The 24,809-nt window shown below is 38.8% G+C and overlaps 3 protein-coding genes across 3 annotated transcripts; all 3 read right to left on the minus strand.

Moving 5' to 3' along the window:
* Positions 1–536: 536 nt before the first annotated feature.
* Positions 537–6,579, minus strand: LOC144429837 (uncharacterized). The gene is made up of 6 exons (XM_078118056.1): positions 6,156–6,579; positions 5,762–5,895; positions 5,282–5,523; positions 3,983–4,456; positions 2,394–2,409; positions 537–1,839 (listed from the first exon to the last, which is right to left on the minus strand). The coding sequence occupies exons 1-6, from the start codon at positions 6,311–6,313 to the stop codon at positions 1,244–1,246; spliced, it is 1,620 nt and encodes a 539-aa protein (XP_077974182.1). The 5' UTR covers positions 6,314–6,579; the 3' UTR covers positions 537–1,243.
* A 7,377-nt stretch (positions 6,580–13,956) lies between these two features.
* Positions 13,957–14,724, minus strand: LOC144429535 (uncharacterized). Its single transcript, XM_078117610.1, has one exon. It carries the CDS (start codon positions 14,722–14,724, stop codon positions 13,957–13,959), a length of 768 nt encoding a protein of 255 aa, XP_077973736.1.
* A 651-nt stretch (positions 14,725–15,375) lies between these two features.
* On the minus strand, positions 15,376–19,644 carry LOC144429536 (uncharacterized). The gene has a single exon (XM_078117611.1). The coding sequence runs from the start codon at positions 19,642–19,644 to the stop codon at positions 15,376–15,378; it is 4,269 nt and encodes a 1,422-aa protein (XP_077973737.1).
* Between the last annotated feature and the right edge of the window lie 5,165 nt (positions 19,645–24,809).

Here is a 24,809-nt window from a genome sequence, read left to right on the forward strand (position 1 = left end):
TGCCATATCGCATGCAACTTGTGAAAATCCATAGCGTGCTTGTCTCTGAACCATAAATTCTCCATTTACAAACATGTTATGAACATCTGGGTGGGTCTCTTGAAGAGACATCATCTCAAGATAATATATTGGTAAGTATCGGGCATATTTGTTGCGGTTAGTGATGAACATCCATGGACACATGGCACGGACAGCAGACAAATGCAATGCCCAGTTCCCTTCTTTTGTGGCACGCAGAAAAAGAAGAAGAATTTCAATCATCTCAAGGTAAGAAGACCAGAACCTGAAAGTTGGGCATTTTGATTTTGACTTGATAAATCCAACATATTTCTGGTACACAGTGTTGTACTCAGGTGAGACAGCAACTTCTGCATACATATGCGAAGGGAAATGTTCTTTCAAGTCAGATATGACTTTTTTCACAAGATTGTAATCAGTTTCTGAAATTTCCTCTAGGAAAGACTGCCATCTAAGACGATGAAGAGCTTCATAAATCAGCTTGTGGCACCTTACGCTTCGATTATATTGATGTCCACTTAGCACCCCAGTGAGAGAACCTTCTGCACAAAGTTCTGCTTCGATGATTATATCACGAAGGCCTGCATCGCCAAACCACTTACCTATGCAAGCTAAGTAAGTCATAGCAGTGTGAAATTCACCAAGTCGAAGAACGGTTCTGTTTTTAAATAGTTCCGTCTGCCACCGTATTGTCTGAGCCTTAGAGTAAATAGCCTGATCGAAAACAATTACTATTGTCTGCAACTTGAGTTTATCTGCAATCTGAACACTTCGTTCCAGGACAGTCAAGACTGTGTCCATTTCTGTAGGGCTTGCATCAATTACAGGCAAATATCCTACAGATGATAAAAGGGGAACATTTTGCACCAGCTTTGTATTAAATCCTGTCCATGTAGGAAAAAAAGATTCTTCGCTGTCCCCTGGAATCCTTGTGAGAATATAGGCCTGGTCAAGCTTTCGGGCATATTCCTGTACCACAAAACTGCATCTAGTTGTCACTACGCTCTCATCAATCTGTTGCGGTGCGGCTTTCTTTTGTCCACGATATGCAACTAGACCAGAAGATGAAGGCTGAAATGAGCGTTTTCTATCACGTGAAAGTCCTGCTGTAGGTTCCAAATACCCAGATACTTGTTCACATTCAGGAATAGTTCTCTGTACTATTATACCATTAGTATTATGAGTGGTGCCCTTTCCAGTAGATGTCTCTTCCCCGAAATCGTTATTATCCCACACAAGCGTCAGGCCGATTTGATTTGATACATGATGGAATAGAGATGGGACCCTTCAGCTCTTGTAAGGTGGCCAGAGCAGTGTCGTATTCTAAAACAAGAGTATTGGACACACAGTGCCCCAGACCGTTGAGGAGGGTAATCAACGAGGCTGATCCAGTCAAATGACGGACTGCCATAGCAAGTGACATGTGCTTGGGCATGTGCATTCTTCCGCCCTTGGATAGGTAAACAATATCCTGGCAGATGGAGTAGATTTTTTTTGACATTCTTTCTCCTACTTCTACAAAAAAAGGATCAGAGATTAACCCAGTAATCCAACTAATAAATTGAACCAGCAACTTTGGTACAGATTTTTTCACTGCATTATCATCGAAGTGCTCTGAAGTGGGAGGCCAGTGTTGAAAAGAAGGGTCATGGTCATTAATAACATTTCTGAGATACATCGCAGAAGCAAATATTTGCTGTGGATTAGTTGCAGGAGGCGCGGATGGTTGCGAACATGTTGGTTGCTCATTCTCAGAATCGTCTTCCATTTCTGCCTCCGAAACAGTGTATGTGACAGTATGATCGGCAGTGTTTTCTTTTACTTCAATGACATCAACAACTGAAATGGTATCCAGTGGCGCAACCAGCGGGGGGGGTTACGGGGGTCGTGTCCCCCCCGTTTGAAATTCGTTTTTTTTTTTATTATTGTTCTACGTTCAAACAACGTCGTTCTACGGTCATAACAATCCGGTGAAAACTACTTTTTTCCAGTGCTTTATCACCTCGACGTAATTTAACACCGCCCGACTTCAATCATACCTTTTTGCTGTTAGTTACGTAATAATCGCTATCCCCGCGTATCCCGTTGTATTCGAAAATGAGATATGTTACCTCACAAAAGTAGAAATCGCGCGCTGTCGATGCGAATTGAAAGCGACAATAGCATATTGCTATCTCTCTCTCTCTTGTGACGAATACTCTTGCGCTTCATCATCTTGACGCAATGTAACGCCGCCCGTCTTCATGTTATAATAATGCAGTAAAAACTCTGAAAATCTGGATACGAAAATTATTTTCGGAAAAATATTGCTTCGATTAACCTAAGATTTTCTACATATGAAAGGCCGAAAACCGGAAACGCTGTACACATCCTACCGCCCCCGTCCACATTCTGATTTAAAAACATTTCACAATTATTTCATTTTTTATCGCAATCGAAAGCAGCCATGTGTGGCACGGCAATAACTAACAGTCGTCGTGAAAGGTTTTCAATAAACTCCGACTTGAAGTGATAAGACTTCGAGGACGTTTTTGGTTGAAAATATTTTACATTCGTTATCGTATATTTCAATTTAGTCAAGATATGTTGTGCGCCTCGGCAATAAACTTAAAAGCAAATCCTACCCTAATTAATTGTTTTCATTCTCAGTTTCGATAGTTATCGAACTTAAGAGGGAATTTTTAAATTTCTTGCAATCTATAAAATAGCTTCTAAATATTATTTGGTTTCTATCGGAGATTTTATCGTTATCCCGACGTCGTTGATAACAATATCGTTCATTTTAAGTTGGAGGTATTGATTTATAAGGAGGTATTATTTTAAATTATAACACGTAATATGAAAAATTTAAATCAACGCCGACTCAAAAAGTAAAACACGTTTTTCCATCTTTATTCTTCATTATTGGCGGACGGAAATTTGGGAATCGGGTTTAACTAATTTGATTATGATGACGATGGTAAACAAAAGTACATAAACATATCATACCGTTCTTAGTTTTTAGTCGTTATTTCTCTGTCCTTTCTTCTTCTATGTGCATATTAGGACCATAAAACGTGTTTTATTTTTGAACTCTGCGCTGATTTGAATATTTCATGTCGGCTGTTATGTATTTTTGTCATCAACGCCGGATGCCGACGAAATCCGCGATAGATATTAAATACTATTTAAGAGCTATTTTATACGCGCTAAATTACAAGAAATTTCCTGTAATGTTCGGTCACTATCGAAACTGAGGATGAAAACAACTAATTAAGACACAATTTGCCGAGGACGCCTAAACCATCTCGACTATGTTAAAATACACGATAAGAAAATATTTTCAATCAAAAACGTCCTCAAGGTCTTAGAAGTTCTTCAAGTCGGCGTTTATCGAAATTCTTTCATGTCAGCTGTAATATATTGCCGAACCACACATGGACGACGACGCTAGGATATGTGCGCCATATTCGGGATTAATATAAACGCGAAATATATTTGAAGTTTGCGATATTTGAATTTGAATTCGATTTGGATATCCCTGCATTAAATTAGTCAGTTTTTAGTTTTTTTTTCAAAAATTAGTTGTAAATCAATTATTTTAATTGTCATTATGTCTTCCGGTTTCAGTTTAGTTTAGAATTTTTCTGGGGTTAGGGTCGGGAAAAGGTCCATTCGCAAGAAGTGCATTTTGTTTTTAGTCTTGACGAATTCACCCAACGAGCAAGGCGCGGCACGAGGGAAACACTGGAATTTAATAAAGCCATGTTTCACTATCCACGAGGCGCAAAGCGAGGGAAACGTTGAAAATAATTAACAGCTTTTCGTTAGCAATTCGCTGGAATGTAATGAACGGCGTTTTGCTACCCACGAGGTGCAAGACATAGCGAAGCGGCGTTAATGAACGAGGGCAAGGTAAGCGAAAGGCTGGGATTTAATCGATTGCGTCTCCCTTTTAACCACGAGCAATTTATCGTGTTTCAGCGGGGCGACACCTAGTGGCGTTGCAACTTACGTCGTGGTTGCACTGTGTAAATTCCGGTCGGACCCCCCCCGTTGAAAACTGCCTGGTTGCGCCACTGATGGTATCCACGAACACCAGATCACTGCACGTCTGCTCTTTGGACCGTATAAATGCAAGTTGTGGAAATTTTTTTTTTAAACGCTCTTTCAAGTTGTAGGTACGATAACCAGGAGAATCAAAAAGCTCAAACTGTTCGATGTATCTCTTGAAGAGGGTGTTTAAGAATGTTAACCGAAATATCTCCTTGTTCACAATTATCCTCGGTACAATAAATTCTTCACAAAACATTTTGAATGCAGTAGCATACCGCGTATCCACAGACCCTGACTGTTCTATCTTTCTTCTCATGAAGCGAGTATAGCCTTGGTAGCAACTTGAATGGTACCGGACTTCGGATGCAACCGGATCAACATCCCGTAGTTGGAGTAGTAAAATCTGAAATTGATACAATCAACATGAGCTAACGAGGAATATAAAAGCTTATCAATGAAACATTATCCTGGTGACTAGGGCTGTTCAAAATTGAATACTTTTTTGATTCGAATCAAACCGAATATTTTTCTCGAATCGAACCGAATATTATTGTGCAATCCTAAATTTGTCTCTATTGCACAATAAAAACTTCCTCTTCGATATTGTGATAACGTATGTGCAGTTACATTCAAATTATTGGTAATATATTGCATAACTATGTTTCCAGAGTTATAAAAGGAGATCACAAGCCTCTTTGAACTGGTAAAAAAAATAGGGGTTCGAATACTATCAAGTTTTAAGAGTTTGAAAATTGCACGAACTCTCACCATTACGGTATTTACTCACTTTTAATGGATTCAGTTTCAATAGGGCATGCAAATCCTGTTATCATTGGTATTACTAACTCAAGATTTTTTGTGTAATTTTCAGCAAAATGATAAACAACTAAAAAACGTCATCTTCAAATCTTTGTTTTCGATAACTTTTCATTTATGGCCATGCATGAAATGAATAATTACATGTTACCGGGCAATAGGAGAGACATCTTTTTACAGCAAAGAAAGCGATAGAAATAGGTTTTTGCTTGCTCCGTGAAAAACGCCGTGCAAAGGTGGTCGTGAGGCGCATTATGTACCATATTTTAGTGATTCGCAAATTGGCCGAAGAACGCTTCGAATAGTATGCAATTCTATTCGATTTCGAATAATTGATTCACTTGGACAGCCCTACTGGTGACTACACCACAATCATAACTGATGGATGTAAAGGTTGATATTTCAAACTCACCTCATCTTTTTTTCGCTTTGCTGCTTCGAGAAGGCATCCTGCTTCCAATGTCTGAGACCGAGTCAGTTTCTCTAATACTCTCTTCCCAGTCACCTTATTGCGTTTAAATCTCGTAATTCCACATATAGTACACTTTACGGAAAAAATATGCGGTCGTTCAATCGTTCTCAAACCCTTTGTTGGTATAGAAGAGCGTAGCATCTTTTTAGGCAGTGCGAGTGTGTCAGGATCAAGCTCCTCGGCTAAAACAAATTATTCATTTTCAATTACCAAATTGTCCGCTACTCACGGTCTGTCATCACATTTTAGTGTAAGTATAAGTTTATTTCGACTCCATAATCAGCATGACTGGCAATAAAATGATTTGTAAAAACGAATAAATAAAAACTGGTCTTGAAATCAGGGGAGCAAACAAAACCTCAGACAAGATTTAGCGGTACCGGTAGCTAAACTGATGCAATTGTTATGATTCTCATATACCTTTACGCTTTTCCTTGTGACTTTTTCTTCGACCCATTTTATTTTTACATGTATAGCGCTGATAGCAGCAGCGATGGTAGCCTGCATTAGGTGGAATGGGTGGAACATTGCCACTTTCTTCTGAAGTGAAGTATCTAAAATGAGGAAGAAACGCATATTCTGAACAACATGAGTGTTTTTCGACAAATAAAAATACCACTAAACACTGACTAAAACCACTCATACATAATGCATTTTATCTCATGTACGGTACTACAGTCATGTAGTGTTTGCATAAAAGATTATGTGTATACTGAATCTCGTTAAATCACACAGTCCCTGCCCTGCATACATATATATTTTAAAACATTAACTGTCATTGTATAAGTCAATACAGTGATACATGAATTCTCACCTTTCAATCACTTCCAACGCTACATCTTTTTCAACTCCTGCATGACTTATCTTTGCTGCCCAGGTCTTTGTCGACTCTATAAATTTAGACCAACTGACATCAGTAAAATTGGTCACTTTCCCCTCGTTCTTACAAACATGCATCACACAAACGGCCATTATTTTTCATTCAAATATACTGTAGTCTATATTAAAGGGTCTGCTGAATACTCAAGAATCGTCAATAAATTAATTCTAAACCTTCCATACAAGCATGGAAATATCTTTGTTTGTTTGTGATGCCGTAACTTTATATCTTTCTAGGTCTAGTCCTCCTTCAGTCCTTGAAGTTGCCCTACAAGCCTATTTAACAACTAAAATTGCTATCCATGGTAAGAATCTACGAGTGTATAACACCTTACTTATACTTTTTAACACCGTCTTAGCATAACTCAATTAATAATAACAAAAAAAAAACGATGGAAAGGCAACCGCACCCAACCTAACACAAGACTGAGCGATAAAACTGAGATTCATCCGCACGCGAACAGCTGATTGAAAGTTATGTGTTACGTCACGCAGAAGTCTGCGTTCATTGGCCAATGTTGCCGGAAGAGCAGAGAATATAGGACAGATGATAGCACATATTTCTTGTAGTAAAAGTGTTTTTTCCGTTAAATGTGCAACCTTTGGAAATGGGAACAAGGCATTATTTGTTACTGAATTTCTAAGGAACATTTTAAAATCATTTTCGGTTAGTTACCTTATGTGCGCCACGAAACTGAAAGATAAATGGCCTCGGCTCGCGGCCTAAATGGCTCTGGCTAGTTTCAATTTTGCTGTTTTTTTTTCATTTTATATTATGGTGGCGTAACAAATATCCGTGCCATCAAAAAATATTTTGGTCTATTGTTCTGAAAAGTCCCGACTGCCCTTCCGGATAGGTCCCGCATATCCTTTCACAGCGATAAGAATCTGTAATGGTATGCTTTTAGCTCAAAGATCAGCAGTGGGGTAATTGGGTTTGTACATGGTGCTGAGCATTAGAAATAGGCTAGCAATTGTACCTTTGATAACCATGCGCGGTTTCGCATCCCGTGATAGAAATTTTGTGCGGAAGGATTTCTGAACTTCTTGTCGTTGTAGAGGAGTTCAAGTAACCCCAACACAAAAAGCATGCATCTGAAATCTATAAATGGTTAGCTAGACCAATGAGCATATATACAATGAGTGGAAACTTCCAAATATTTGCTCATGAATCCCATGTGCCCTGCATTTTTACGTCGTCCAGCTAAATGGTTCGTTGCATATGAAGAAAGCACATCGTTCGCTGCAAAAATCCCTTGTTTCAGCTGGGTCGAGTGCAAAATTGGCCGTATTGAAGCTTTTAATTTTTCGATTCGTGTTCGGTTTTGGGTTTCGAAGTATGGTACGTTGAAAGCATACTAACTATAAGCATATGCATATTGGGAATACATATCTATTAGGCAGAAAACGTAGCTACAGAGCAGAATATGATCAATTTTCTTTCGAACACTAGGGCTCATTTTTGGGGGATGTATAGAATAACGAGATTTTTTCAATATACAAAATATGAATACCAAATAATAATATGATATCAATTTAATAGCACGTTTTTATTTAAAATAGCTGATACATATAGATTATTATCCATTTAAAAAGTAGATTTCTTTCTATCGACTAGGACTAGTGGTTTTCGAACTTCATTGTATTGTGACGCCTTCCAGAAATATGCTCAAGTTGCGACTTCCCGTGAAACATACCGTACGTATTGATACATTTCAATATAATACCTTTTTTGCAATGAGTTTTATATAAACGAACAAACAAAACCTAACAACAGTCAGTGAAATCACATTTATTGGACCATGGTAGAAAAGCCTGCTTTATATAAATACGAAATCGCAAATGAAATGGGGTGCACAACGCTTTTTAAACCAAGGAAAAACAATCGTTATCTACAGAAAACCGAATTTTCATAATCAAACTTATTTATTATAACACCATCACAAATTGTGCGACGCCCTAGTACAGGGGTTCTCAACCTGGGGTTCGCGAACCCCTAGGGGTTCACGAGCAGATTATCAGGAGTACTTGGATGAGAGTTGAGTTTTCATGTGTTGCTATTTTTCAATGTACTTTACTATCAGAAGAAAATGCGTTCCGATTGAAAATTAGCGTGGATTTTCCCTGATCTTGCGTTGTGTGACTGAACAATGTGAAATCCACAGCTTTGCAGCCAAACTGGGCAAATCTCAATTGACAATGTGCTGTTTGCTCCTCGAATTGAGAAACCTATTCGCAATAAACAGGGACAGCCTTCACACTGATGTTCTGTATAAATGAAATGAATACTTTTGTTTAATATCATTTAAAACAGTGGTCCCCAACCTTTTTGGCGGACCGGTAAAATTGAATAAAATGTACACGCGGACCGGCAAAAAATTGAAATGAGTGGAATAGTAAAATAATAACAAATATTTCTTAGATCAAACTTTGTCCAGAAGAGGACCTATTCTCCCCGTTCTTATTTAAAAAAAATATACCAAAATGCGCTCATATTAATCCTTCCGCAGTTAATCAGTGCATCAAACAAAATGAATTTACAAAAAAAATGTCAAAGTCTTCTGTAACTTGGCACCAGGTTCACAATCTTGCTGTGAATCCCCTGGAAAAGATCTCTGCGGGCCATGCTTTTGTTGCGCGTCTTGTGACCACATGCAAGGTCGCAACAAGATCATATTATACTATATGTCAAAGCGAAGCCATGGAATATTATATTGTTCATGACTGTTTTTTGGTTTGAACAAAGAAATATTCAAACCTTCAATTGGATGTTCATATTAGGCAGGAAAAGCATGCAGAACAGAAAAAATACACATTTGGCTTTCTGAATCTTGTGGTTGGGATCTACTGCTTTAAATCACAGTTTAAAAATTATCAGTTAATATAACTTTAATATTATTTGGTGTCTGATTACTGGCGGTTCGTGTTGATTATTTCATCACTCGGGGGGTACTTAACAGAAAAAAGGTTGAGAACCCCTGCCCCAGTAGAATTGAAAGTTCCACGGGATTAGGTGAACAAATTGCGCTATCGACGAAGTCTTTTTTCAAGACGGTTGAATTAAAATCATTTTTCAAATTCAGGCTTGGACTTATTTTGGGGGAAACACGGTAGAATCATCGCGCTTGCATAACAATGCATATTATGATCGTTTGACCCGATTTGCGTGCTTGCATAACAATAATGCCGGCTACGCTAAGCTAGCGGTTCCGGAAAGCGATTTGCTCAGTGCGCCTCGAAACATATTACATATTATATTTATTCCAAATGTTTTATTGTTTCTCAATAAAGCAAATGATGTGTATATGAATCAAATTCATTTTACCGTTTTATATTATTTACTTTCTGTTACGTTGTTACGTAACAGGTAAACCCTAATGCTGCAATTTCGTTGGCCGCAGTTTATTCATTTGCTGAACCGAGTTTATCGAACATGAGTTAGGCAGAGTTAGGCCTACATGTTTATAAACGTCAAAAGGCATAAAGTACATATTAACGATGACAAACTTGTGTTTTATTTTGCGGCGACATATTTTTTTAGCGAAGGTGCGCCATTAGTTTTTTCCTTGATGATTTGGTGCCGCTGCAAACCGCTGCTTTATGCTAAGTTTGATCAATAAGAGTAAACAATTCTGGATTAGGACCAGGTCGTCAGTGGGCAGACATCGTAATTTATTATTAGGCCTGCATAAACAAACATTGCGCCACGGCTGAACTTGCTATGCAGCAAGAAGCATTCGCACCCATTACATTGAATAATCTGAGTACAGACAGATGTTTTTGTTATTGAGTACCCTATTAAAAGTTGAGAATTAGCTGTGTCAATAAAATATCAAAAATGCATATTTTGAACTGATTGGCATTGTTAGCATGAACAAGGGCCGCGAAAAATTTTGATATATTTAAAGGGGCCGCGAGCTCCAAAGTTGGGGAAGCCCTGATTTAGAGTACATTTTGTTATCAATTGTGATTTTTGCATGTATATTATTTAATTTTAACGATCCTTCATATAGTCATATATATAGATACTGTTGATTTTGGATGCAATTATACTTTTGTAATCAATAGTGAGATATAGAATTTGAACAAGGGTCGCAGCCAGGATTTTTCCAACGGTGTGGGGGCATACGGTGAAATTGAAACAGTGCGCCAAAAGTTCAATTCACGACGGCGTGAGGCGTGTAATAAATTAAAAATAATGCGTCGTTCACAGCGAAATTCCACAGTCACGTGTAGCTCGCCTTTGTTTTCTTGACGATGTTTAGTGAATATATACAAAAACATGCTCGCGTGTAGCGCCTATCGAATCATGAAATGTGGAAATTTTTACTTGGAATTTAATGCTAACAAAGTTGATTTTTTATTGTCATTTATTGATTATTTACATGCGCCGTGATTAGTGGTGGGCAAACCGTATTTTTTTATATAAAATTATTCGAATATCTTAACGAACATCGGCGAAGATGTTAAAGACAACTATTAAGGAATGTATTCACAACAAAAATTAATTTTATTCTGATTTTTATCTTCTGTGTTGGATTTGTATCACAGTTACGGTCCCAATTTTGAGCAAACAATATTATCATTACCGACCCCGGGGTGCGATATTTGTGAAGCTGATAGTTGACATTTTTATGTTTTAATTTAAATCGGTTCCGTGTTACTTTCATATTAAATAATAATTAAAACTCCGCAAATTGGTAATCTCTAGAATACTCAGTGTTGAGTATTCACATAACTCAGCTTTGGTTTAAAACACTGATACTTAACACGTGAATAAATCAGCAATAATGGAACTTCTACGTGGTCAAAATATTATTTCTCCGCAATATCTCGGAAAAATTTGTATAGAATACATTATTCACATGCCTTGCTTATCTAATTCAACGTTTCTAATTTACAAAAACGATGTTGACGCGATTTACGCAAAATTAGAAATTGAAAAATATGATGGCGCAAAAATGACACAAAATAAAAAATTCTCACATTCATCGTTTCTGTCTGTTGGCGATAGCCGTCGGTAAATTTTACGTAACTCGTTGTAAATTTATGTTAATAAATTCTATTTTGCTTTTCAATGCGCCCTACTTTGTATTAAAATAAAAGAAATCGGGAAGAGAATGTCCTGAAATTAGCTCATAACCCTTCTTTCATTTCGAACGGCCATAACGGCGGTTACATACGCGTTACTGAATAACAATCAACAATCACGCATTCTTATTTGTCATTATCAGCGCCAACTAAAAAAACGAGAATATCGGTCAGAGACCGAAGACTTATCGATCGAAAGTTAGGGGATCCCCAAAACAGAAACTGCGGTTTCGATTCGAAAAATTCTGCAAACCCGAACTGGATTGTTTTGATTAGTTTTCAGCCAATATCAAAAATGTAGGAAACAATAGCCAACTACCCATGTCGTCGTCGAAATACTAATCGAGGAAATACTTTTATGAAGAATTCTGCAAATCCGAACTGGATTGTTTCGATTAGTTTCCAGCCAATAGCCTATTTACCAATGCTATATTTTGAATCAAATACAACGGCGCTAACCCGGGTTGCGACGGCTATTCAAACACAGCCTAGCGATATTTTGGTAAGGAATTCTGCAACCCCGATCCTGCGCATCGCGACGACTTCAAAGTTACCTTCGCTCTGACTCACTAGCGTGAAAACTTGCGCATCGGACACGCACACACACATTCAGCGCGTCTCAGAAATCTCTCGCTTTGTAAAAATTCAGATCTCTTCATCACTAATTAATTAATAACTCGCTAATTATACATATAATCGCATCGCATAATTCATCCAAAATCAATAGGCTTCTGGACCGAGATATGATGAATGCACATGCAAAATTTGGAGCAGATTCAACCACGCCTTCGTGAGATATCGCGTCTAACAGAGATACAGACAAACATACAGACAGACAAATACCTATCAACATACTTACCGATTAAAATCGATAAGTAATAACATATCGTCACGCTAATAACCGAATTGCGTAAGTCATTTTTGGCGGTTTTGAGTTTTTCATAAAATAGGTATTTATGTAATGCTGCGCACCTGTCTGTTAAGTCAGATTTTATATTAAGAATTCCGAAACCCATGAAAATAGAGATTTTGTATGATACGCAAATTTGTTCAATTGTTTCGTCATAATGAATTATCATTGTTAACGCAGGACTATTATGACGTCACAAAAGCAAAATAACCTCGGCGAAGGATTTTCGAGTTTTTGCATCTCAGATTCTAGCTTAGCGCTCATAAATTTCAGTTTAAACTACAGTATCATAGGAAGGTGTGCACTTGTGATATTCACTGCCCGAGTCCAATTCACCTTGGTTGGCTTTTATATAAGGGTACATTGCTGTTTTATTCTTTATATTTAACTTTAGTCTTATTTCGATGGATGTGCAGAGCGTGTTTTTTTGAAATTTATATTTTTAAACATAAAAAATAATGTAATTGAAATAGATTAGCTGTTTTGGGGATCAGACATTGTATATACTAAGAATTACAATCATTTTTGTATTGTTTTGTTTTCAGGACTGGTACATATAGTCAAGTTGCAAAATTGCGTATGTCCCCTAGTCATAGACACATTTCTGCCTAAGTCACAGTGCGCCATTATGACGTCACTCGACTGCGTCATACAAATTAACTTGAATCCGTCTACGATCGAAAAATTGAACTATGGCAAATTATTGATTCTCAATGGCATAGCAATATCATTAGGAAGTTTTTTACGTTTTTCTCAAAACTGCTAAAAATGACTTACGCAATTCGGTTATTAGCGTGACGATATTGTAAAGATAAAAAAGTATGGCGGTGTTAATTGCGCTGCGGTGATAATACGCAGAATAATATCGTTTTGACGAAACCATAACGTGCGACAGTAAAACGACGGTGCTGCTTTTTTGTGGAAGAAGTTTTTTTCGCATGAAATTTTTTTCTCAAACCAAGGGGGGGGGGGGGACTATCTCACGGAATTTAATGAGATCAGCGAATCCGGTCAGCATTACTAAAAAACATGTAACAGAACCGGCCGAAAACTATGACTTTTGTGATGAAACCAGCTGAAGAAAAATTTGAATCCCACCATGTCACTTTTGGGACCCGGAAATGATAAGTCGATTTGCCAGACTCGTTTTATTGAAAGTATTCAAAACGGTTGACTAAAATACAAATGAAATAATTAGCACCAAATAAATCAAAGACAAATGATACAGAATATAAAACTAATACTTACACAAAACAACTCCATATAACAGCATAGTCCCAAAACGACAGATATACAACCAAGGTAAAACAGTAACTATAAATGCAATACCATACGAGCTGTAGACATGCAAATATCATAATGTTATATCGAACGATTCGAAATACAGTATAAAAGAAGACTATTGAATGAATTCAAACTTCAACGTTATAAAGGCGATGTAATCTTAAACTGCCATAACAAGAAATGAAATCCTAAACTGCTACCACCAGAAATGCAATCTTAAACATCTTGCTGAGCTTAGGGGACGATAATAAAATAAATACGTAACACGATAACACGTGAAAGAGAAAAATGCGACACGTCGAATACGAGAAAACAACACAGTAATGATGACGACGACGAGATAGCGATAATCATCACGATGACGATGTACAACTGAAGGAATCCTAACTAAACTAAACTTTAGGACCACACGGACTGCCGACAAAGCCACCCCATGACTATCCGCAGGAAGTCATTCTTCTAGGAGGCAGATTTTCGATGCGGGTCGAATATGTATGCCATTTATAGTTTTAACCGCGACAGTTCGGACTCGTCCGTCAGAACCAGGGTAAATTTGAATAACACGACCAAGTTGCCAACGTCCTCTCGGTGCAACGGGGTCAGAAACGAGCACCAGATTTCCTTCTTGTAAGTTTCGTTGTTCCTTCCGCCACTTACATCGTGTCATCAAATTCGGTAGGTAATCTTTTCGCCATCTTCTCCAAAACTGATTACAAATAGCTTCGGTTTGCCTCCATCGTTTTCTGTAGCATAATTTCATCACGTCTGAATCCAGTGGAAACACTTCGGCCGAACGCCCTTTCAACAAACAATTTGGTGTAATGGCACTAAAGTCGGTTGGTTCGTCGCTCACTGTTGTAATGGGTCCACTATTCATGATGTCGATAACCCTCGCAAACGCGGTCTTCAAGACTTCGTCGGTTACACGCACATTCCCCAGAACTGCTTTCAAAGCACGCTTTGCGGACTTTACTAATCTTTCCCAAACGCCACCAAAATGGGGAGCGTAAGGTGGAGTGAAATGCCATTCAATATTGTGTTTTAAGCACAGTTCTGCCACGCGAGATTCATCTATCGAGTTAAGGACGGTTTTCAGCTCTCGGGAACCACCAACTATATTTGATCCGTTGTCCGACCATATTTGGGATACAGGTCCTCGTATCGCAATGAAAGACAAAAGTACACATATGAAGGAATCAGTATTCATAGTCCATGCCATCTCAATGTGTACAGCTTTCATTGAAAGACAACAAAACAAACACCCCCATCGTTTTTCTAAAACCCTGCCTCTCTTTGTTTGGATCGGGCCGAAGAAATCCGGGCCGAAGAAATCCAGCCCGACATTTTCGAACGGTCTTGCTTCAGTAACCACGAACTTTGGGCAGATTCGACATCAGTGGGGTTCTGCAACTTGCTCGGCGTCTTTTACATTCCCAACAATTATCAATTATTCGTTTGACAAGTTTTCTCCCTTTTATATGCCAGTAGCGCTGTCTTAAAGCGCTAAGCGTGGCCTCTGGACCGGCATGTGCGAGTCGAATATGAGCAGCTTTCATTATCAACCATGAAATTCGACATGGGCAGTTCGAATCACATTTCAAACTTGAATACGGCAGTATAATAGGATGTTTCGAACGCAGTGGGATATTGGCATTTTCAAGACGGCCCCCGACGCGGATCACTTGTCCATCGAAAAATGGCGTCAGAATAAGTAACGTTGATTTTGATGATAAATCTTCTCGGTTAGTTATGCATTTGCGCTCCACGCGGAAATGCTTGTTTTGAGCAGAAACTATCCAATACCGGCCCGCGAGTTCCAACTGTTTAGGAGTCACAAGTTGAGCTGGCAGCGGGCTATACGTCGGACATTTCACAGAAAGATTTTAAAATACCGAGCTGCCAACAAAACCACGGCAGTTCGTTTGCATAAGGAAAACCACGAATCAAAACGTTCGACATCGACGACCTTTTCGATTTCCGAATCAAGTACTCCATCGCTGTTATCCGTAGTTATAAAACAATCTGCTAGTATGCATGTTTGATATTTAATCTCTTGGTCGTGGTCGTCAACTGCACGTAACGCTATCTGGCTTGGCCAATCACTTTCGGGCATGAGCAAAAACTCTGGTCCATGTAGCCATCGATCAGAATTTTCTAGAAATTTGGAAACCGTCATTCCCCTAGTGCAGTAATCAGCGGGATTCTGTGCGGAGTCGACGTACTTCCATTGGTGTGGCCGAGTGTGATCGAGTATTTCGCGAACGCGATTGGCTACAAATGTTTTAAATCTTCGAGTTTTATTTTTTAAATATCTCAATACACAAGTCGAGTCGGACCACATATGTACGTCGCCTAGTGGAAGGGATAGTTCTTTTCGGAGAAAATTTAACAATCGCACGGCCAAGAGAGCACCTTGCAATTCTAAACGAGGCACGGTCATACCTTTCATAGGTGCGACTCTTGCTTTAGCCGCGATAAGACTACACTGAAAATTCTCCCGGGAATGCTTCGATATTATGTATGCTACCGCGCCATATGCCACTTCTGATGCATCACAGAATATATGAATTTCATACGAGGAACTTTCACATTTAACACCTTTAAATTGACGTGGAATCGAAAAACTCTTTAAACATTTCAGCGAATTTATCCAATTTTCCCAACACTTCAATCTCTTATTATCAAATACTTCGTCCCAAGCTAAGTTGTCACGCCAACATTCCCGCAGTAATAATTTGGCATACAAAATGATTGGTGCTACAAATCCTAATGGATCGAATATTGAACTGGTTACACTAAGGGCCTTTCTTTTCGTGGTAAATTCAGTAAATTTCTGGTGGTCGAATATAAAGCAATCCTTCTCGATGTCCCAATGCAAGCCCAGAGCTTTTCTAACAGGTAATCTGTCCAGATCTAAGTCAACATTAGTGACGACACGTCCACTGGATATTTCACGTAAAACCGATTTAGAATTCGAAACCCACTTGGTCAAGTTGAATCCTTTATCGTGTAACATCTTAATCATATCTTTAGCTGTCGATACCGCGGAATCAACATTCCATTTCGAAGTAAGTAAATCATCGACATAAAAGTCTCTATCGGTAGTTAATATTACGTCTCTAGGAAACTTGTTTCTACTATCGTACGCAGCTCTCTTCAAACAAAAGTTTGCGACATAAGGTGAATCCACAGCTCCAAAAATACGAACTAAGAATTTATACACATCTGGCCGTTTGGTTGAAAAAAGGTCTTCCGACCAGAGAAAACGTGCAGAATCCGTATCATCTTCCGGCAATCGAATCATATGAAACATGGCTTCTATATCGGCGCTTATAGCGATTGGTCTTTCCCGAAAACGTAAAAGCACCCCGACTAGATTATTGATCAAATCGCGCCCGGACATCAATCGACTGTTCAGACTGACGCCGCAGCAAGTAGATGCCGCGTCAAAAACAATTCTTAGTTTATTTGGCTTGTTGGGATTTTCAACGCCATGATGAGGCAGAAACCAAGTTCGAGGACCGCGAAACGCCTTTTCATTTGAAGTTAGCTTACGCACCCAACCCCTTTCAATATTCTTTGCCATTTCTTTACAATATAAGTTTCGCAAACGTTCGTTTCTATGGAGTCGTTTTCTGAGATTTTCGAACCTGTTAAGCGCTACGTGTTCGTTTTGCGGCATTTCGCAATTTTCATTTCTCCACATAAACCCAACCTCGTAATGACCGTCGATAAATCTAATTTTTCTTTCCATCAAATTATCAGTTTGTCTATCTTCAATCGACTCGCTACGGGTCAAATTGTACGCCGTGCCTACAGCTTCAGTGGACCAAAATCGCTCAACTTGTTCTTGCAGCATGTTATACTGGTCACGCAAATCACAACACAGCATATTTGAAACAGTTTCATCTTCATTAGTCGCGCCTGAAGACCCGATCAAAGTCCAACCGAGAGGAGTTTTAATACCCACTGGTTCATGTTGCTGGCCGACTCTACGTTCAAGCTGGAAATGCGCCAAGGGATTATCGGCTCCGATTAAAATCATGGCTTTGTTCGCTTCAATGTCGGTTAACGGAATATCCTGCAGGTGAGTCATATTGTGATCGTTCTTAAGGATTCTAGCTGGATGTGGTATGCGTGACTCGACCACAAACACGTTGCTTAACATCAGAATTTGACCACTCTCGTCGTGAGCAGATCGCACCGACAATTTCACCACCTCCGTATTTTGCGAAACGCCCTTATTGCATAAGGTGTTAATGGTTAGACACCTAGGACTTCCTTTCAAACCAAGTTTTTGTTTTAATTTGGGATGTATTATTGAGATTTGACTGGCAGAATCTAGAACAGCGATAGCATATTCAGAGGATCCCAATGGGCCTTTTACTACGACTGGCAAAAGCTGAAACTGAACACCATTAACGCCTGAAACATGAGAACTGGCAACGCCGCTCATATGAGGAGGGAGATCAGGCTGATTGTTATCACTCAATCTATTAGGAACGACTCTCAAACCATGGATGGCTGAATGATGCTTACCGGGACAAACACGACACATATTGCGGAACCGGCACGAAATAGCTAAATGTCCAGGTTCGAGACAGTTAAAGCACAGGCGTGAATTTAGTAGAAATCTTCTTTTCGTGTCATTGGCACTAAACCTGAAGCTATCGCAGTTACTTAAAGAATGAAAACCATTGCAATAGAAACATTGCATTCGCGGTTGTTCGAGCGGCTGATTTGAATGACCCGATAAAGGGTATACCACATTCTTCTTAGGAAATGCCTGTCTGCGATCGTCACGATCTATTTTAGTACTGAAAAGATTTGGTGAAAAAGGATTTCCTAATTCCTCGCATCGTTCCCACAACCACTGCTCGAAGTCCAGTAAACTCGGCATTTCGTCGGCACGAATCATATCAGTCACAAACTTATTCCAACTCGAGGTCAGTTCTGCCGGAATTCGCATTGCTGTCTTTCTAACATTTTCAATACTATACAAATCTGCAAGCAATCGCATTTTCTTCAAATTTATCACAATGTCGCGAACTTCAGAATGAAAATCGGATATTTTTCGGATACTGAATTCTGTTACTCGTCTACCATCTACAACCTTCTCGAGAAAGGCCCGAGCAATCGTCACCCGTTGGCCGAATATATGTTTCAATTCACTCAACGCGACAATATAATTACTTCCCACCGTGCCTAAGCCATCGACATGTCGTTTAGCCACCCCCGTCAAAGACGCGACTAAGCGAACCATACGCGAACCGTCGTCGTCAAGAGAACTGTGTACATTATCAAAAAATAGCTCAATAAAGTTTGGCCATTCTAGGGGCGTTCCGCTAAAACTAGGAATCGTAATCGGCGATAAATGGTGCTGGGACAATATTCTAGAATTCAACTGTAATGATAACATAGTTTGTTCCTCTACTGACATATTAAAAGAATTAACAGAAAATTTACCAGACTGGTTAGGTTCCAAGTGGTCAATCCACGCGACGACTGCTTCTTGTGGTATGAGCATTCTGTTTGCAGGAGACGGGCGTTTGTAAGTTCGTGCTGTCGGGAAGTGCAATTCTTTGGTCTTTTCTGAATTTGTTGCCACTTGACTCTTCGTCGGAACAAAAAAGTTCGCTGCACTTCGTCTGCGTGTTGACTCTAACGGATATTCAATATTGACGCCACGGAAGTTATCTTTAGGCATCTTTTTGGTAGCCAATTCAGTCTTTTCTTGTTCAATTTCACGCATAAGTTCGTCAGCTTGGCGACGTGTTAGATCTGCCATTCGTTCTTTTTCGTTTATGTCTCGACGTCTGGTATCAAGGCGACGCTCTAGTGCTGATATTTTATTGCGAATGGTATCTTCTTCTGTGAGAAAGTCTCGTTTAGCCATACGTACAAGAGAATCGGCTCTTTCTACCTCTCGTTCTTGCTCAAGTTGCAATCGCTTCAGTGATTCAACACTGCATTTGCTTGTATTGGATTCGACAGACCCGTGATCAGAAACGATCTCCTCGTCAAGGTAAGAATTAATTCTGCTTTCAATTTGATCGATTTTCGATAACATCATTTGCCTTCCAGTTTCATATTTCTTCAAAACATTTGGATTACGGGTAGTCGGAATGAGTTTATCCATCACTTGGTCATAAACAATTCGTTTAACATGAAGTTTAATTTTAAGATCAGTAACGATAGAATTTTGAGCATTTTCAGTAATCGATTTTGAAATTCTGTCGCACAAACCATTTAGTTCAGTGATTCCCAAAGTGGGCGATATCGCCCCCCAGTGGGCGAAAACGATACAGAGGGGGGCGAAAAAGTCTAGGGGGGCGATTTCGCGAAAGCTGTTTTATGTTCGGCGCACTTAATTCTGTACTCTGTGTGCATTCGCAGGCTTGAATCATGTGGGCGATATTCACACGCGAAAGGATTTCTGGTCTCGTCTTTGCAGTAAGGTAAGGTAGTTTGCGTATCCCAGTGGTCGGCAAAATACTGCCGAAGTAAAATAATCTGGTCCGGGACGATTCACTGAATGGACTTTTCCCCGACCTTTGACCGCGGAAAATTCTTTCCATACTTTACCATTTTAAAATTTTCGGTGCTTATTTTAAGAGTGGTTTCGCGAGCTGTGGCCTGTAAAATGGGGTATTTGATTCAAACTATCATTCTAATACACACCATTTAACAATCTGTTATTTAAAAGTAGCGATAAAGAATTTTAGCCTAGTCTATCACAGCTATTTCTACACTAATTTTTGATTGCTGTATTTAAACTGAAACTCATAGAAAGACAAAGTAATCATTGACTTATTTGATTTATATTTAAATTTTCCGAAAAACAACTAAATACTAACGAATATAATTCAAAAACGCGAAAATGAGGTAGTGCTCACGACCACCCCTGAAAAATCTGTCCGAGTGAGAGTGTCTGAGCGCCTGCGAAAGGGGGCATTGTTACGTTTTTTGCATCTTGCTGATTGGCCAATGTCACGAAGTAAACAAGGAAGTCTATGCCCGGGGAAATATCCAAACGGGGGTTTTGACGATGAAATTTTCTTATTTATATTCTACGCTCGAGGAGTAAATTACATTTTTTTACGTAACAGAATTTATCGTGAGACACGTTTAGAATAAATTATACTATATCCTAACAATTTAGTGAACAGCCACTCGTTTAACGAGCCTACAATTTAATTATATTAGACAAATGGAAACGCGCAGAAAAGTTGATGCTGAGTGCAGGGGTTCAATAGCGCAGTAAATATTCGAATATATTGCAAAGCAATAAGGAAATAAAATTCATATTCTATTCAAGAGATTCATCACTGCTTGATTTTTGTAACAATGTATCTTCTTAAAGAAAATATATATTTATCAAAATTTCACAAATCGTGCAAAAATATTCACTTCGATGTTTGGAAGTACATATTTGTGCAAACCATTATTTTCGAAAATGAACATTACAAAGAACAAGCAAAGAAGTGGGTTTGGTGATGCACATTTAGAAAATGTTTCAATCTTGGCGTCGTAAAGCTATCCAGCGCGATGCAGCAACAAGACAGTGTCACATTAAATGTCGTTGTAATATTTTTTTAATAAGACGACTGAGTTGAGTTCACGATTGTCGCAGTTTTCGCGTGTGTTCCGTTTTTAACTCTCAAAAAATAGATCCGACCCGCAAAAGACTAGCAACCCTGAATTTTGACCTGCGAGCGACATAAAATTTGCCGACCCCTGGGCCGTAGCCGATAGTCAGTCACGGCTTCTTCCACATCCGAGTCCATGAATCCAAAAAAATGGCTGGTTAATTGTGGACTGGAGGCCGTGATAGGATGAGAAATCGGGGATGGGTCGGGGAATCGGGGAAGTACGAAAATCATTATTATAAGTTTGGGAAAATTAACTTTGTTCTTATTATTTTAATGTGAAATGGGGTGAATTTAGGAAGTGAAATGCTATAAGGCAAATGTACACGGCGGTTTTTGAGGATGTAGGACCCTGGATTCTTTCATTTCCGACCTATTATATGGTGAAAAAGGGGGTTTCAGCCGTGCTACTATTGCTATTACAACAATGAAATCACCTTTCCATCAGTAAATGGGGTAATTTTAGATATAATAAAAAACTCGCTGAAGAACACCAAGCTCATCTATCTCATTAAAAAACACTATAAACTATGATTTGTCTTCTTATTTGGTCTGTAATAAATTCGTTTCTGACTTTATATTTTTTTGTAGTGCAGGGGGGCGATGAAGTTGTATAAACTACTTTAGGGGGGCGATGGTCAAAAAAGTTTGGGAACCACTGATTTAGTTCATTTTGTAGTCGGACTCTTTCGTGGCATAATACATTGCGTCCAATAGTTTCAGAGTTTCCGTCGTCTGTTTCCGCGAGAGGAACTGCAGGCGAAGAAGAAGCTTCTCGTCTATTCAAATCTTGTGTAATTGATTCATCTGCTTCGTTCATCGTCGTCGCAAGGAGATTTGTTCAACTTTGTCACTTTTGGGACCCGGAAATGATAAGTCGATTTGCCAGACTCGTTTTATTGAAAGTATTCAAAACGGTTGACTAAAATACAAATGAAATAATTAGCACCAAATAAATCAAAGACAAATGATACAGAATATAAAACTAATACTTACACAAAACAACTCCATATAACAGCATAGTCCCAAAACGACAGATATACAACCAAGGTAAAACAGTAACTATAAATGCAATACCATACGAGCTGTAGACATGCAAATATCATAATGTTATATCGAACGATTCGAAATACAGTATAAAAGAAGACTATTGAATGAATTCAAACTTCAACGTTATAAAGGCGATGTAATCTTAAACTGCCATAACAAGAAATGAAATCCTAAACTGCTACCACCAGAAATGCAATCTTAAACATCTTGCTGAGCTTAGGGGACGATACTAAAATAAATACGTAACACGATAACACGTGAAAGAGAAAAATGCGACACGTCGAATACGAGAAAACAACACAGTAATGATGACGACGACGAGATAGCGATAATCATCACGATGACGATGTACAACTGAAGGAATCCTAACTAAACTAAACTTTAGGACCACACGGACTGCCGACACACCACTCGTTACGACCCATGTAAAGGGGGACGTGGGGCTTTGTATTCATTGATATAGAATGGGGTTAACATATTTACGCATGTGGAGAGGAAAGCCGATTCCCTGCTATTCTTCTAATTTTTGTCTTCGTTTTTATTGTCAAGATATCCCAGACTGCCAGAGTGATTTGAAATCGGAGAGCCCTGGGGCTTCGTATGGAGCGCCTCATAAACTATGATTGCGAGAAGCTGTGGTTCTCCATATATTTTAGGACTTCTTATCCCTTTCCTTTCCCATGGATAAATATGTACCTAAATCCCATGCTATAATCAGAAATAACCGCACTTGACTTCATATTCTGTGCTATAGCTAATAAATATGCATTCCCAATAAGCATATGCTTATAGTTAGTATGCTTTCAACGTACCATACTTCGAAATCCAAAACCGAACACGAATCGAAAAATTAAAAGCCTCATTTTGCAACCGGCGCGGCCGAAGCAAGGGATTTTTGCAGCGAGCGACATGCTTTCTCCATATGCAACGAACCATTTAGCTGGACGACGTAAAAATGCAGGTCACAATGGATTAATGAGCAAATATTTGGAAGTTTCCACTCATTGTATATATATATGCTCATTGGCTAGACGTAGATTGGTAACCGGTTGAGAAGTCGTGGTTCATCGTATCAGAATTGTTTTTCTTCCGAGGGATAGATATAAATTTCAATCCTATAATTCAATCTACCCCATTACACATGTACTCTAAGCATATAAATTTCATGTAAACAAATTTGAAGGTATTCATAAAACAAAACTTAGGTTTTGTTAGACCAAGTCCTCTTAGCGCCATCTGTTTCACCCAGTCAGTTGGATCTTTTCTCCTCTTCGTCAGTCAACATTCTTTTTGGACCCCGTTTGGGCACTCAATGGTCTTTTCCCAAATAAATTAAAAAAAAATTAACCTTAAATTGTGATTGAGAATATTGGTCAGATGTTATGAAGTCTATGTTTACCTGATAATCGACCTGAATGGTAGAATGTGGTATTCCTTATTGTCTAGCGGCATTTTCGACCACTAGTGGCGTTTTGACCCAGGAATATCTCATTTTTTGATGAAATTTGTCGAGAAGCGAGCTGTGGGTAGGCGAGTAGGTATGTCGATATCGATTATAGTTAGCAAATAAATTAAAATAACATTAATTGAAGTGAATATTGAGAAGAAGATCGGCATCAGACCAATTTAGAAAATATTTCCAACAGGAAAAATACATACCTAAACTCACGGTACGCTACAAATATTTTATTCTTGCGCCACCGATAAGATTTCTTGTGACGACATATAAGTCATTGTTACTGCTTATAAAATTTGCAAGATATGCTTAATTTTTTTTTTTAACTTTGTAGGTGAATCAATGATCTGCGAGTATAGGTGATCATGAAGCACATTGTTTAATTTCTCTTGCAGTGTCGGCTTCTGCTTACAATCAAATGTATATTTCTTTTTGCCATCGACCTGCAAGTTATTTAGATAATCGTGAGCAATGTTGCATTGGTAGAGGCATAAGGATTGAATAAAACCAATCTTGCACATGACATAAGCTAGCAAGATTACGATACAGATGATTTAATATTGTAATACCATTTGTAGAAATCAGCAAGTTGGTATAAATGTCACTTAATTAACAGAACCTACAGACAAGTATACTTTCCGTCTGTAAAAATTTTAAGTTTGGAACAATGAACTTCTCTAGAGTGATCTTCATTTCAGAATGCCAGATTATGCAGTAATGCTAGGCGATGTCACTTACTTATGAAATGTCCGTGGATATATTCATTTTTGCACACTTTTATCATCGTAATCTCCTTTGCTATCACTTCGCCAGCCCTCCCCTTTATATCGTTCTTTACATCCATATGCGTGACACTGATTACAAACATACACGAAAGACAGCGAGCATTATGAAAGGAAGCTTGGAAGCATAAATGCCAAAATGGCGGCGATCAACTGATCCCGCTCTGAGACAACGCAGAACGAGAGAGAAGATCGTTCCATTATATATATATTCCCAGTTCAGCGCTTATAGCACGTGTAAATTTCGATAGCTTATTTTGTTAAAATCGACGATTTTTGGACAGGAATTGGATCTATGGCGTGGCGTGCTCGTCCCCGCCTCTCTGATTATTCTGTATTGTTTCCGCAGGTTCGAATCCCGTGGGGG

The sequence above is a fragment of the Styela clava genome, chromosome 11 (assembly GCF_964204865.1).
Source record: "Styela clava chromosome 11, kaStyClav1.hap1.2, whole genome shotgun sequence".
NCBI lineage: Eukaryota > Metazoa > Chordata > Ascidiacea > Stolidobranchia > Styelidae > Styela > Styela clava.